Raw genomic sequence first — 14,941 nt, forward strand, 5'->3', positions numbered from 1 at the left:
CTTCTAATAAAATCAATGCATCTAAATTTCGCATATTCATTTTTCGGATAATTGTTTCCACATCAATAAAAAAAATATGACTGCCAAAATGTATACCAAAGCATATGATCGTTATTACTGGTGTCTTTTGATCGAAAATTTTATGACAGGTCAAAATATTCACGTTTTGACCTATTTCGATCTTTATCAAAATATGACTTCACATTCGCACTTTGCATAATTATATTTATTAATAGATCATCTACAACATGAATATCAAAATAAAAATTTCTTTTGACAAAAAAATAATTTTTTCTTCCAAAAACTATGTAGTAACCGGCAATCAATTAAAATACACTATTCAAATTGATTAAATCTTTTGTGTATTTGAATTATTTTGATATTCATTATGCAAATTTCCAATGCCAAGATAGAGACGGAGATTGTTCAAAACGACAATATTTTTCTCTCTAAGAAAATAATTTTCCCTGAGAAGAAATTTCTGATAATGACTATTTATTTACAAAAATTCATTATCATATTTTTATTCAGATCCCTCTGGTTTTTTAAATATTATAATAATAACAACACTAGTTTACACAGTTTATATCCCAAATGGAAGTTAGTCTGAAAGAATGATAAAAATATGTAGTCACGTCTGATTCTATTTTTAAGGAGTGGAACTTGGTTAACATAGTAGGAACAAAAACAAAATTAAAAATAACAAATTTTGGCCTCATTTTTAGTTTTTTGAGCTAGTTTTTTCTAATATAGACCACAATTCCCTATCATATTTTCATCCCAGGATCATATATCCTAGTCCATTTTTGTGAATTATACATGTTTCATCTGAAATGAAATGCTTTTTCCAGCGATAAACAAATTCTTGTTTTCGACCTCGAGACAAGAACCTTGTCTACTGACGGAAATTTTTTTCTAAAGAAGAAAGCTTATACTTTCTTTCGAAGTCTTTCTTATAAATAATTTCCTATTTGACATTTTGGTTTTCCAGGAGCTTAACGTGCTGTTTGAAACTCGCCACATCTCTTCTCTTTAATAAATTTGTAAATCGTTGATTTCCCAGCATCAAGCGTACTGCTTTGTCATCATTATTTGTACATGAATGTTAGTCTGTAAATGATTTGAAAAAATTGAATATTGTTTTTTCATTAATTATTTTCACAATAGATTGCAAACTGCAGGGCTTTACAGGGCTTTTGACCACTCCAAACATTTTTCTATTGTTCTGTAGAGCTTATAGTGATAGGAACGCAAGAAAAGCTCAGATACATTCATAAAAATCTTAGGAAATATTGAGTTTATTAGACTGTAAACCAGCGTTAAAACCAGCAAAGCACATTTGTTCGTGAAGAAAATTAATCTCCAAATGCGTGTTACAGAGTTTTAACTCTATTGTTTACTCAAACCGATCTTAAAATAATAGATCATACAACACACTTGTTCTTTTGACAAGTTCATTTCTCCATGGAAAATCGTATTTTAGTCTAAGGCCTTCAGTTTCACGGAATCTAAAAATATGACTGCATCTTGTATAGGTGGTTTAGATTTTGGTGTGTTATTTGTTCCATCATTTAATTTTTTTTTGTATCTTGGATTATTCTTTCAAAAGAGAATTTAAATAAAAAAATTGAGAAGAAGTACGATAATGCAAGGAAAAATGATTAAAACGTATGATTTTTCACGTTCCGTAGAATTTATATCATTTGAAAAAAAAATATGAGTCAATTGCTGTTGATAAAACCTCCTCATTTGTATTATATTATTTCCAAAATATTATCTATAATAATATAATAATAATAACTATATTGATTCTGTTAATTTCGAAATACATTCATAAACCTTATCTATAACTTGATTTATAAAATTATCTATGCATCAATAAATCCTTATACAACATTGGAATTGATGAAGTAGGTTGTTTAGTTATGGAATGAGGAAGGGATTGATGAAATTTGGTACGGCGGAAACACCTACATTGGGAGATATGGAGGTTTGAATTTGGCCTTTTACTAGGGGAAGGGGATTATAGACCCGTTTTCTGAAAAATTCAATATAGAAAAAACGGTTTTCGTTGCTAATGACGATACGAGCGACCGATAAGGTACTTCACGGAAAAGTAGAACTCCAAAATGAGGCAACGGATAAGACGGAGTGAGCATTCAAAGACAAACTTAACATATGCTAACCTTTTTTCTTCCGCATTGTTTCATTGCATAGACTGTCTTTTATTATGTCTAGCTCCTAGTCTTTTTCTCTTTGATTTCCATTATAGCCCTATCGTTTCGTATATTTTCATGTTGGCAATATTGAAACTTCTTCCACTTCTTCCCATCTGGAGCAATGAAGCGTATGCTGTCTTCCTCACTGCAGCTGAAGCATTTTCAAACTACCTTCACACTGACTGACGCGCGTTTCGATATCCAAGTTATCACCTTCAGAAACTGAAGAAACAGTTCACCATCTATATCTCCAAGAAACAGTTAACCTTCAGTTTCTGAAGATTGTACAGTGTGTTCAGTATTAACATCACCAACGATTCCAACTTTGTTGGAGAGTAAATTCAACAATTCTATAACACATTGGATTGTTAAACACCCTTGGATCTTTTAAAACCCCCATCAATTCAAAAATGCCTTATGCAGTCATGGCTTATAACCATTCAATACACTCAACGACAAAAAGAAAACCTATAAACGTAATTAATAGTCATTTAAACTCTGATGATCCTTTTAATATAGAAATCAAAAAAATTAAAGACTACATCAAGGACTACAAAGAAAGAACTAAAATACTATACTCTAAATCCAATGAAGACTTATTGAATGATAAAGAGAAACGAATTGACAAAGCTTATAAAAACCGTGATGATCCAGAAATTTTTCAACAGAATCAAAAAGTTAAAACTCACAAAAGACAAAAACAAGCAAATACATTTAACAAATCTACAATAATAAAAGAGGTAAACGCGCAAAACTAAATAATTTCGACTAACTCGAAACCAAAACAATTCAAAACGACCTTTACAAAATACCTACGATTTTTCTAATTAACATTTATTCTTTTCAATTCCCATCAGCTATATTTCTAATAATAGGATCACTCACATATTAGGAATACCTATAATTTTAACCAAAATTTCTACTAGTGTTCAACCTACTCGTTAGCCCTCGAAGTTGAATTTTTCATCACCAATCATCCATTCGTACAGCGATTAGAGGAACAAACGATTGGATTGCCATTTTTCCTTTCAAAGAAATAATTATCAATCAATTTGCCAAAAACCAAGAGGAAATCTACTCAAGGCCCAGTATATAGACTATAATTATCTATTGTCCTTTTATTCTAATTGTAAGAACCATAGTTAGCAAAAAACTTCATTCCCAGTGGATGCAACCGACAGAAGACCTAACCAATAAACCCAACTAGTGTTCAACTTCCTCGGTAGCCCTCGAAGTTGAATTTTCGAAGGGAGGAATTATCTCGCCACTCCTGATAGGAACCATTTAAGATTTGTTAACCATAAATTAAGTTATATAATATGTCTCTTATTTTATGTTCCATTAACTTATCGTCTCGGATTACCTCATTTATGTCTTATATTAATATGACTGTGAAGAATCATAAATCTACCTTCTTACTATTGTATTCGTTTTATATTGTAAGATTTATTGTAGACTGACTGTGCTCAATGTCTTCATAAGCGGTTCCACATGTCCCTTAGACACTTAATAAATGTCACGTGACGACTATAAATATAATTAATTATAGATTGTGTTCAATAGAATTAGTATTTAAGAGAGAATAACTTGAATAGATCGTCAAATATAATCTTAACACTCAACGAGAACAGTAGTCAAATTATTGAAATTACTTTATTTATTTATATTCTATGTTAATAAACAGTTTTTCAAAGTTGTTAATCAAGATATTTAACTCGTACTATAAACATTGAAATGTTCAATCGAACACAATTAAATATAATCAATTTGTGAATTTAGATTTTTGGAGCGTTTCAAGTTCGCTTGATTTTGAAAAATATGAAATTAATTTAATTGCCGTGAAATACTGATATCATAAAATCATTGATTTGAACACAATGAGCTATTTTCTATGACCTTGATATAAATAACAAATTTACCATTATGCCATGCAATTTATTCAAATTTATCCATCGATACAGGGTGTTAAGTTTCTTTATACAATAAGTATAAAGCAATAATAAAATGAGTGGGCTTCTTCAGCCATTAAAATCTTGAAGTATAGGCTGTCAAAATTGGTAAATCCGCATCGGTGTTATCTTCTACCGAGTGAAATTTTTCGAAGTAGTCCTCGTATAATTGAATTATACATTTCCATAGGTATTTCCAAGTTCTAAAGAAATTTGAAATAAAATAAAATAATATTAAGTAATTTGGAACTAAAACGCTTAAGTATACCACCCATTATTCATATTGGTAGCGAAGAAACGTTTACATACAACGCAATTATAACTACTTCTTAAATCACGTGGTTATTATGTGCCAAGGAGTTGCGCAAACTTGTCAAATTTTCATAATGCTAGAGATTTTTCCCCATTACGAGATGGAGATTTTATAAAATGACCGATAAATTTGATAAGTATCAAATAATTTATCATATTTACCAAATTCAGTGGTGATTTCATACGAGGTCTGGCTATTAAATAACGAGACTGCGTGTATTATATTATTTGTGCAGTAGCGGTTTGAAACAGAAGCAACGTTTCAATCTGAAATTTCTCGTTAAATTGAATAAAACTCCGACTGAGTGCTATAAATTATTGCAAGAAGCTCATACCTCAACAATTCTCTATCTCGTCCGCATATTTTTGAGTGGTGAAAGCGCTTTAGTTAGGGGCGAGAGAGCACTGAAGATGACAAACGCCCAGGTCGCCCTATGACTGTTTCAACTCCTGAAACAGTGACCAAAATCAACCAAATTGTGCATGCAGATCGTCGAATGAGTATCCGGATGATTGCCGAGGCTGGAAACGCCGATAAAGAAAAAGTTAGAAAAATTTTTCACATGACAAAAGTCTGTGCGAAGTTGGTGCCAAAAAATCTGACTACTGATCAAAAGCTCTTGCGTGAACGGGTCTGCTCAGATTTCCTTGAAAAGTTAGAAAAAAATCTGCTTTGAAAAGGACCCGATTTGAGTCGATGAAAGCGGCAAAGAAAAAAAACGGCAGAGCTCCTAAAGGTCCTCACCTAAGAAGACTTCCAGCACTACTTCGATCTATAGAAAAAACGTATGGAAAGGTGTGTGGCGAGGTGATGGGAGTAAATTGAAGGGGAGCATTCGAATGTAGATAATTTAGATAATAATGCTCTTTTTTCGTAACCGGTCTCGTTATTTAATAGCCAGACCTATAGTCACCGAATTTATTACTTTTATTCAATATTAGTTGATTCATTTTATGAACACACTGTATACTATCTAAAAAACTTTATCACTCCACAATTGTTTGTTTTCCGATCTTATTCTCTGTCACTGTTTGGGAATAACTACAAGTTTTGCTTTAGATTTAATGTAGTGCATTTTTTAACGCTATCAAAGATCATCGTACAAAGAACAAAAAGTTCAAATTACTAGAAAAAAACCCGATTTAACAGAGAAATCTTATGTTTATACAGAACCAACAACTAGAACTCGACCTTCTGCAACAACGTGTCAACGAAATTATACAACAAGCTGACCAGAAGAATAGGCAGAATATACAATCTCAAAGTGATCAAGTCAGTGAAGAATGGACATCGTTAGTATCAGATTTGGAGAAAAGAAGAGATACTCTTACAGGTAATTATATATATTTTTAATCACCACAAGTAATTCATGTATATATGATGGTTATAAAAACATTATATTATATATATATAACGAACACAGTTTTCTGCAATAAGAGAAATATATTTCTACTATTAAAAAGTCTTTAAACTACTATAGTGTCATTTCCTAATCGCAAGTAATTATTAATAATTTCTGATTTTACAAAAAGATTAATTAAACGTGAATAAATTAACTAAATTCTGTTGTTTGGCCACGCATGTCACTGTCTATTACAACACTCGACAGAGTGTGGTAATAATTAAAGAAAATATGTATTTGTATTCTTCACATCACATTCCCAACGATGTGATGTGATGATTGAATTACCCTAAAATTATCTTTGGAGATACCATCTGTAGTGCTGTATTTTTTCTTGGTTCTTTAAATGTTTGTTGTGCTGTGTTTTTTCTTGGCTCTTTAAATCTTTGTTCGAATATGACTTCAGAAAATTGAATATTTTCACCATTATCAATGTAAATATTTATTAAGAATTTTCTTTTTTGGTGCCATTCTGTAATCGATTTTTCACTTTTTTTCTAAAGGTGTCTGTTTTAATTAACACGGTATGTAGATTTACATCTTGAAAATTTGTTGGCACATAAAAAATTTCGCCTTGGGGTGTTCTAATTGGGGTTAGATACATGACGTTCGTTTTTTCATCTCCTGGTTTTCCTTTCTTGGTGAACTCAAATCTCAGTTTTTCCATTATAATTTTCTTTTTGTGGATTTTACACTTTTTGATGATATTTAACTGAGAAACCTCAATTTAGTAGCCATTTAAACCAAGAAAACCCAAGTCTGGACCATGTAAAATGAAAAAAAAATATTTTCCAATTTTCCAGCAAACTTAGCCCCAGGAGAAGTGATTTTCCACCAAGTGTAACTCATAAAAACACTTTTTGACGATATTTAACTGAAAACAGTTTAAACATGAAAAAACAGGTCTGGACTAAGCCAAATGAAGAAAAATGAATTTCGACCAAAATTTAACTCAAACATCCAATTTTAAAGCAAGCTTAGTTCAGGAAAAGTTACTTTCCATCAAGTTTAACTCATAAAAACACTCTTTGGTGATAATTAACTGAGAAAAGCCAAGTTTGCAGCTATTTAAACCAAGAAAAAACAGGTCTAAACAAAGAAAAATGAATTTTCACCCAAATTTAGCTAAAAAATCCCATTTTATAGCAAGCTTAGTTCAGAAAACGATCTTCCATACTTTAAAGATATAAACATTCATTCATGATATGAGTAGATTCAAATATCAATACACCATCTTCAACAGCACTATTTGAACTGACAATATGTACTATTATCAATCTGCGCCTCTTCCTATGTTGGATTTGAACCAGATTCTTTTTTTCTATTCGAAATTCGCATCAACTGCTTTTTCGGGTGTAGAAAAACCTCGCAATTTATTTTTGATTTGCAGGAATAATCAAAATTATTAAATGCCAAACAAAGATTGTACGTCAGATAACCCATCAATTCGATGTTTTGATTGTTCAATAACGTTTCTGTTTGAACTTCTCGCATTGTCGTGGTCGGGAATGATTCGTCTTCTGTGATTGGTTTCCCTGATTTTTTGTCAAACAAATGATAGTGTACCATTCAAAATTGATCGTTATACGTTGTTCTAATAGAACGTATGTCCAGTTATTCCGAAAAAAAGGCAACCATTTGCCTTTGGTTGGATTTGGCTTATCTTGAAACGCCCATACAGTGGATTGTAGTTTAGTTTCGGGTTCATATGCATAGATCCATGATCTATGCAATGTATATGCCTCAGGTATTCCTGGTCATCATGTTGTAAGTTACATGGTTTTATCGCGTATCTTGCAGATCACTACATTTTTGAACATTTTACAAGCAAAGACTAATCATGTGCCATATTTATAAGTGCTTCTGTTTCCATATCGACCTTTCCATTCGCTGGCTGGTTTCTAAGTGGAAATTGTCCATACTTCTTATTTTGGTTATGTTAGTTGGTTTTTATTTTTATCATTACATTCAAGCAATGGCAGGAAAATTCGGTAAAAACTATTTTTGGATAGATTTGTCTAAAATGTGTGAAAAATATCAACATCAAAATTATTCAAAGCGTCAAATAATTTATATTTAAGAACATACCACAGTGGAAACCCCGACTGGAAATTATTTGGAAACATTTTACACTTTAGTAATAAAATTTCATACAAGATTATTATGATGAATAGGAAAAACAGGAAAACATTTTATCTCTCCACGTTTCCACCATTTATTTTGTTTATCTAATATAATATATAACTAATATTATTTATTACCAGGATTGGCTCAAATGTGGGAAGTTTTTGAAGGCAGATGGCAAAATTTCGAAAGTTTGCTAAGCAGTGTTTCGGAAAAGGCCAAACATCTCGATTATGTAGTTAGAAGTAAAGAACATCTTGTGCAAACAAATAAAAGCTTGAAGGTAAGAAAAATAGGACTTGAAACTATCTATTATTTAACATTTATTAGACACAGTATATTAATACTTATCACTCACCAGGGAATAAAGAACCACTGTAGATGTATTTATTATAAAGCCATGACCATTCTAACAAATTATTTTTATTACTAGCTTTAAATGCAAATTAAAACTCAAACTCTATTTCATCGAATAGTTATTTGTTATTTTAAAATCAAATATACAAAATACAGATAAAATTATCGATATAGAAAACACACTATACTTTCTAAGATAAGTTAAAAACTGAAAAATAATTTGAATTTATAAAAATATTTTGTAACGTATACGTATTTGAAATGAAAGGCGTGGAATAATAAAAATGTGTCACATTTCTTATGATTTTTTGAAACTACCGGCAACAATGTATTGAAATTTTATATGTTTTGGAAACTGACATATCTAATAAATTTGTTGTTATATATGGGTCCCAGAAAAGGCGCTAGCTGCACGGCTCTTATCAAATAATACTGAGCATATCACGTGACTAAAGTAACTTCTTTAAACTTATTTTATGATAAATACTTCACTTTGCTGCATAGAACTCATAATAACATCAGTGGGGTTTAATACACCCCAGAGCGTTTCTACAGCGTATGCTTTTATTCAGTACCAACCGAGTATTCAGTTGAGACCCATACTTTTAGTACATTCTTCCTTACCAATTCTTTCAAATACTCTTAGCCCAGCTTCAAGGAATGCAATGCTTGCGATCGTTGTGATGCTGGAAGAGAAATTTTCTGCCGACCAGATGCTATCTAGAATGTAGAACATTTTTTATTGACTTCTTTCGTCTCCAGTCGCCGTTCCTTTAAAACAACCCCAAACCATCACCGAGCCTCTGCCGTGTGTTACAGTAGGGATTTCACATGGATTTAGCATCCGTTCTTCCATTGACCTGCGCACAAACACTGTTCTCTTAGATCTTAAAACTCTCTCCCACTTTTCATGAGTCCCATTTTCATGTTCGCTAGCCCACTGCAGTCTCTTAATTTTATTTTGACGTTTTAAAAGAGGTTTGCCAACCTTCCAAATAGGCCTCTCAATCTCCTTTTCACTGTAGAAGTACTCAAAGGCAGATTCCTAGAATCATTAATCTGAGCTGCTTTATCTGATTCCAAGAGTGGTCGATCACTTTTACTGATCAATACCATACGATTATCTTCAATGGTTGTGGTTTTTCGAGCCTAAAGCTCCTGGTGGATGGATGGATTCATATTTTTTTACGTTGTACAGCTACTTTCTATGACTATAAAGACTTGCGATTAATAAATGAGTTTCAACCGATAGTTCCTTGGTTTTGCCCATATTAAAACTCACAAGTCTGAATTTCCCAGAACGAAAAGAATTCGTATAGGACTTCGCAAAAAGATATCTTGGTCTGAAAAGTATAAATCACATGGCTAACAGGGACTAAACTACAATCATAAAATCATTAAAGAATAATAAATAAATTTTTGTTGTGTGCCCTCGAATAAAGCAAATAAATAACGTACAGTATTATTTTTGGTTTGTAAGATACCGGTTCGACCTTCGCTTGACAATATTAAAGGGAAATTTAAATTTTAAGTGTATTATTTTGAAATTTAACGAATGGATTATTAGGTAGGCAAAAACTTTTGACCGATTATGTAATTTTATATTCAGTAGATGTCAAATGGAGTGTTACCTAAGATTTCTGGCCTCTATTTGAAACTAGAATAAGTCTATTTTATGTTAATTTTCAAAATTATAAAGAAGAAAATCAAGTTTTGGTGATAAATATAAAAAAAAGAACAATGTTATCACGTTTTTTCTTTACAGTGTATTATTTTGAAATTTAATGAATGGATTATGAGGTGGGAAAAAACTTTTGACTGGTAGTGTAATCTTAAATCAACTAGAAATCTACTATAGTAAGGATTTCTGGCCTTAAAACTAAAATAAGTTTATTTTTTATTCATTTTCATATTTTTATAATGTTTTTTACAGGAGCTCCAATCCGAAGCAGAAGGTATAAGATCATTCCAAGAAGAAGTTAAGAAATTATCGAGTACTATTTTGACGTATCTGCAGGAAAGCTCACCACCTTCAGCGAACGCCCTTTCCACCAAATTGGATCAACTGGATGAGACGTACGAAAGGTAAGATTTTGCAAAATATAATAATCGAAAGGTTATATTAACATTCCAAACTTGTGCCAAAATTAAAGATGCGTGAAAATTATATTGTGAATAATTCTGGGTTCGTTAATTTTTATTATCAATGATGAAATTTTTTAATTGACGTCGAATTAAGAAAAACGGCATTTTCTATAGAAGAATTAACAAAAGGGTTATTAAATTACTAGCCTTTACCCGCGGCTCCGCTCGCATTGAAAATCATTATGAAGTTTCATAAACTTCAAACTTTATTAAAAGATAACAACAAACGTTAAAACATATTTCTCTGTAACAAAAATAAATAATATTGAATTTTAACAATTTTAAAAGATATAAATGTGGAGTATGAATCTAAGACATTTTTAGTCGAATTTTTCAAGGAAAAATGGGGGCACATCATTTTTCCCATGTTTTGAGAAAAATAATTCAGGTAATTTGGTATTTTCTTGTCGACATGCTTCCTCCCGTACTTACATTTCCAATATTCAATTACATTATTCAGATTAACTGTTATCTCATGAGGCTGGGAAGTTAGACCTGACTTCTGTAGACCAACTCCAAAAGATGTCATTTGAAAGCAAAGGTTATACTTTTTTATCTTGCTTAAAAATTGCTTTGATTCATCTGCAACACTTAACAATAAAGTTTTTAAAGGCTCTTCTGGTTCACCTAGTAATGAAGCTCAGCACATAGTTTCAACTTTCCTTTTTTGAAAGCATCGCAATAGTGACATTTTTTGTTCATGGAGCCAATAAAAATCAAAGGATGATTATGATATTATATTGAAGGATCATATTGAAACCTAGTACCATTAAATACCGATCAATCCTTACGCATGAAATTTCGACGGCGCATTTCTACATTATGAACTTGAAGATGAATTTCAGTTGCTCCCAAAACACTTTGTCGCTCTGTTTGCTGTTGTCTTCTCATCTCTCTCTCAAAAATGACACCTAACCTCAAAAATTCAAATAGTTCTATACTACATATATAATGAAAATGAAAAAATAACAATAAATAAAGAAAAATTCCAATGAGCTGAAACTATAGTCAATTAGATTGGATATTGACGTGACTGTCGGTAATACAGTACTAAGGGCTGGAACTCCATTACTGGAATGCTAGATGGCGTTGAAAAAGCTAGATTTTGAGATATTTGACAAAAAATTGTTTTGTATCTCGTAAAAAACAACATTCACATTTATAATATGAGTAAGGATTATTACAGCAGGTATTAGGTCGATTTTTTTTCATATCATCGCAACTTTTTTTATTTTTGAATTTTGAAAAGTGATATATTTTGAAAATGCGTACAAATGCACAAATAAATGATACGAAATAATATACAGAACATGCTGGTGTCTGGGCACAGTTGGCGAAACTCCAATTCGACATTTAACGAATAACACAACGTAGTAATATTAGTAATATGGTGAAATCAGAACAGTTTTGAAATAATTTTTAACGGAAAATTTATATTTATAGACACAAAAAATTTACTGTTGGTTGGGAGTAGTAGTTTTTTTTCAATTTCCTTTTCTTTTTTATATTAGTTTGTCATGTATGTACATATGAAACGAAGACATGATTTTTACACAATTAGAAACACACTCTCAAAACCGGAGTTTTATTTTTTTTTTAGAAAAATCAATTTAAAAAGAAAATATTTATTTCTATCTAATCAGAAAACAACTTACTACTATGAGGGATTAACCTCATAAATTACAATTAAAACGTATACATGTATATATAAAGATAATCTCCAGGGTGTTTCTAAACTCATGTGACAAAATCAGGAGGTGATTGGTCATATGAAATTAAGATGGGTCTTTCCAATAACAAAATTTCCTCAGCCTAATTCTTTCCGATATATTACTCTTAAAGTTGTTATTTTTTTTCTAAAATTTCAATAAAGCTAAAAACTTGAAGTTATGCAAAAAATTAACTACAGGTATTTTTTGGGGGGTGAAATTTAGCAACCCTTAACAGGGTAAAAGAAATATACACCATAATTTATAATATCTCTAATACATTGAGTGGAAAATAATAAAGATGTAAAATGTATACGATTCATAATTATATCTTATAAATATGGTTGCTAATTCCACCCTGTCAATTCAAGTCACCACCTTTTAAGGGTGATATCTCGGTAAAGAGTGGGCTGAGGAAATTTTGTTATAAGGAAGGCCCATCTTAATTTCAGACGACCAATTACCTCCTGAAATTTGCCACATGAGTTTAAAAACACCCGGTATGTTTGGAATTGTGTAACTTGCTGCCACCGTATCCAGATTGTCCTATATAAGATACATATCGGACATCCCCAAATCCTCAGTTTTTTTCTTCTTCATTTTGTTACATGTTTTATAACTTGTAGTCAGGACTTTTTGAATACTATTTTATTAAGGAAACATATATCATGTACAAGATGATAGATAAGCGCAGGAGTGCCACTTGACGTCCGTTCTGCTGCCACCTAGTAGTCATGAGTAGTTGATATAGGAGACCATACACTAGCCATCTAATACTATCTTATGTAACACATTTAAAATCTTGAATCATAATTTGATTATTCCATATTATGATAATGATTATTGTTCCAAGGATACTTTCAATTATTAGTATTTGATTTTTTGATTTCACGATTCCTCAAATTTTTTTGAAAACTCGTTGATTTAGAAAAGCTCGTCGAGGTTCAATTTTACAGTAATTGGTAATATTTCGATGTTATAACTCTAATGTCCCTATTTTTGGAAGTATGAATGGTTTAGTATTGAAAAAAAAAAACTTTCTAATTGTATTGGTTGAAAAATTGAGGCTATTTTCTTCTAGTGACCTTAAGGTACAATTATCTTTACACACTGAATGTTGTTGGCAGTAATAAGTTACTTCTTATAGCGGACTTTTCTCTTTTCCTAATTGGTTTTCGTTTTGTATTCGTTTTGGATTATTCTAAACAAGTTATTATTGAAAGAATTTGGGATGATTAACTATTGAAATATAGATAGCAAAAATTATTTTTGATTTAAAAATTGACAACCGAGTACCGAGAAATTACTAACTCACGATTCATTATTTGAGTTTCTAGTTTCTGAAATGCGAAATTCAAATGTTTTGTACTCTAAATATCCCTTAGTAACCTCGGCATTCTTCCATACACCATAGCACTTCATCGTAGTCACACGGTCATCAACTTTTGCTAAATAAAATGCCGATGTCGGGGTTAATTGAACCCGAATATTTTGAAATTATTCGGAGAATTTTCCCAATTGTGTTTTTTAAGTTAGATTGTAAAATACAGCGGCCTTATCTGCAGGCTAAAAATATTTTCAATCTCTTCATTTCATTTCTACAAAAAATAGTGAAAACTCATTTTTTGGTCAGTTGTGATTTCTGGCACTGTTGCAAATGAAACTGATTTCTTCTATATGTGTGATTAACATATTTACAAGTTTTTGTTGCCGATATCCATAAAATACGCCAATCAAATAGTAATATAATTTAGTTGATCAAAAACGTTTCATTTTCTGCCTCATGAATAAATATTAAGACAATTTCTCTAGATAAAACAATGGATTTTTTTGTTGGTACCCTTTTGACCTTTGCTTTAAATACTCACATAATTTGTTGAATTTATAAAAATCAATATTTGTTTATCATCTAATATTTAGCCCACAAAGAGTTCGGAAAAAAATTTTCGGTTATATCTCTAAAGTACATCACCGCTTCTTTTATTCATTCATTCAAAATAGAAAAGTTTTTATGTTGAAGATTGTTGGTGTGAAAACCCAACGGGTTTTCGTGGAAACATTTGAATTATCCCTTTTTGTTACTTCTTACGACGTAATGTAACTAGTAATTAATGAAAATTCGACAGAAACTTCAGTATCTTTATTAGTCAATATATCGCTTTTCAATTAATGCATCCACATGTTTATTTCTTTGGTGAGAAAGCAAGTCCACTACTGCAGATATCAACGGTTTGTTTCATAATTTTAACATTAATTGACGGATCATAATTAAAAGAAATCGATTGGTCTGTTTCTGAGTTAATTTGTCTTTAAATTTATTGATTTCATTTGCAGCTTCAATTGCCGATACAGTCTGACCCTCAAGTTTTAAAACAGCTTGATGAAAACTTGTTTATTGAGCATGTAAAAAATAAAGCCATAATTCGGATGTGGGATCTTCAAAACAGTTTTTTTGTAACAGGGGACATTTCTCAATACTCAAAAAGTGGCTTTTTAACGGCTGATACTTTTTTAAAACCCTCCTCAAGACACGCATATTCTATCTACTATTCAAATTTTCGCGCTGTTTCTGAAAACGGGACAATTAAGTGTCCTAGATTTCGTTTCAGAGACATCAGGACTCGTAATTATAAAAAGCAACAGTCCCGTTCAAAACAGGACGTCAAATCACGTTACATATGAGTCTCTGAATTTTTTTGGTACAAGTTTTATGTTTCCTTCTG

The 14,941-nt window shown here is 31.2% G+C and overlaps 1 protein-coding gene across 6 annotated transcripts in view; it reads left to right on the forward strand.

Annotated features, from left to right (window-relative positions):
- Positions 1 to 14,941, forward strand: part of LOC130895715 (muscle-specific protein 300 kDa) — a 205,197-nt gene that overhangs the window by 132,666 nt on the left and 57,590 nt on the right. For all 6 annotated transcript variants that reach the window (XM_057803203.1, XM_057803205.1, XM_057803204.1 and 3 more), the window contains 3 exons: positions 5,652 to 5,814; positions 8,148 to 8,290; positions 10,298 to 10,449. In XM_057803203.1, the coding sequence (XP_057659186.1) occupies positions 5,652 to 5,814; positions 8,148 to 8,290; positions 10,298 to 10,449 (458 nt within the window). The remainder of the gene's footprint in view (positions 1 to 5,651; positions 5,815 to 8,147; positions 8,291 to 10,297; positions 10,450 to 14,941) is intronic.

The sequence above is a fragment of the Diorhabda carinulata genome, chromosome 6 (genome assembly GCF_026250575.1).
Source record: "Diorhabda carinulata isolate Delta chromosome 6, icDioCari1.1, whole genome shotgun sequence".
In the NCBI taxonomy this organism is placed as follows: Eukaryota; Metazoa; Arthropoda; class Insecta; order Coleoptera; family Chrysomelidae; genus Diorhabda; species Diorhabda carinulata.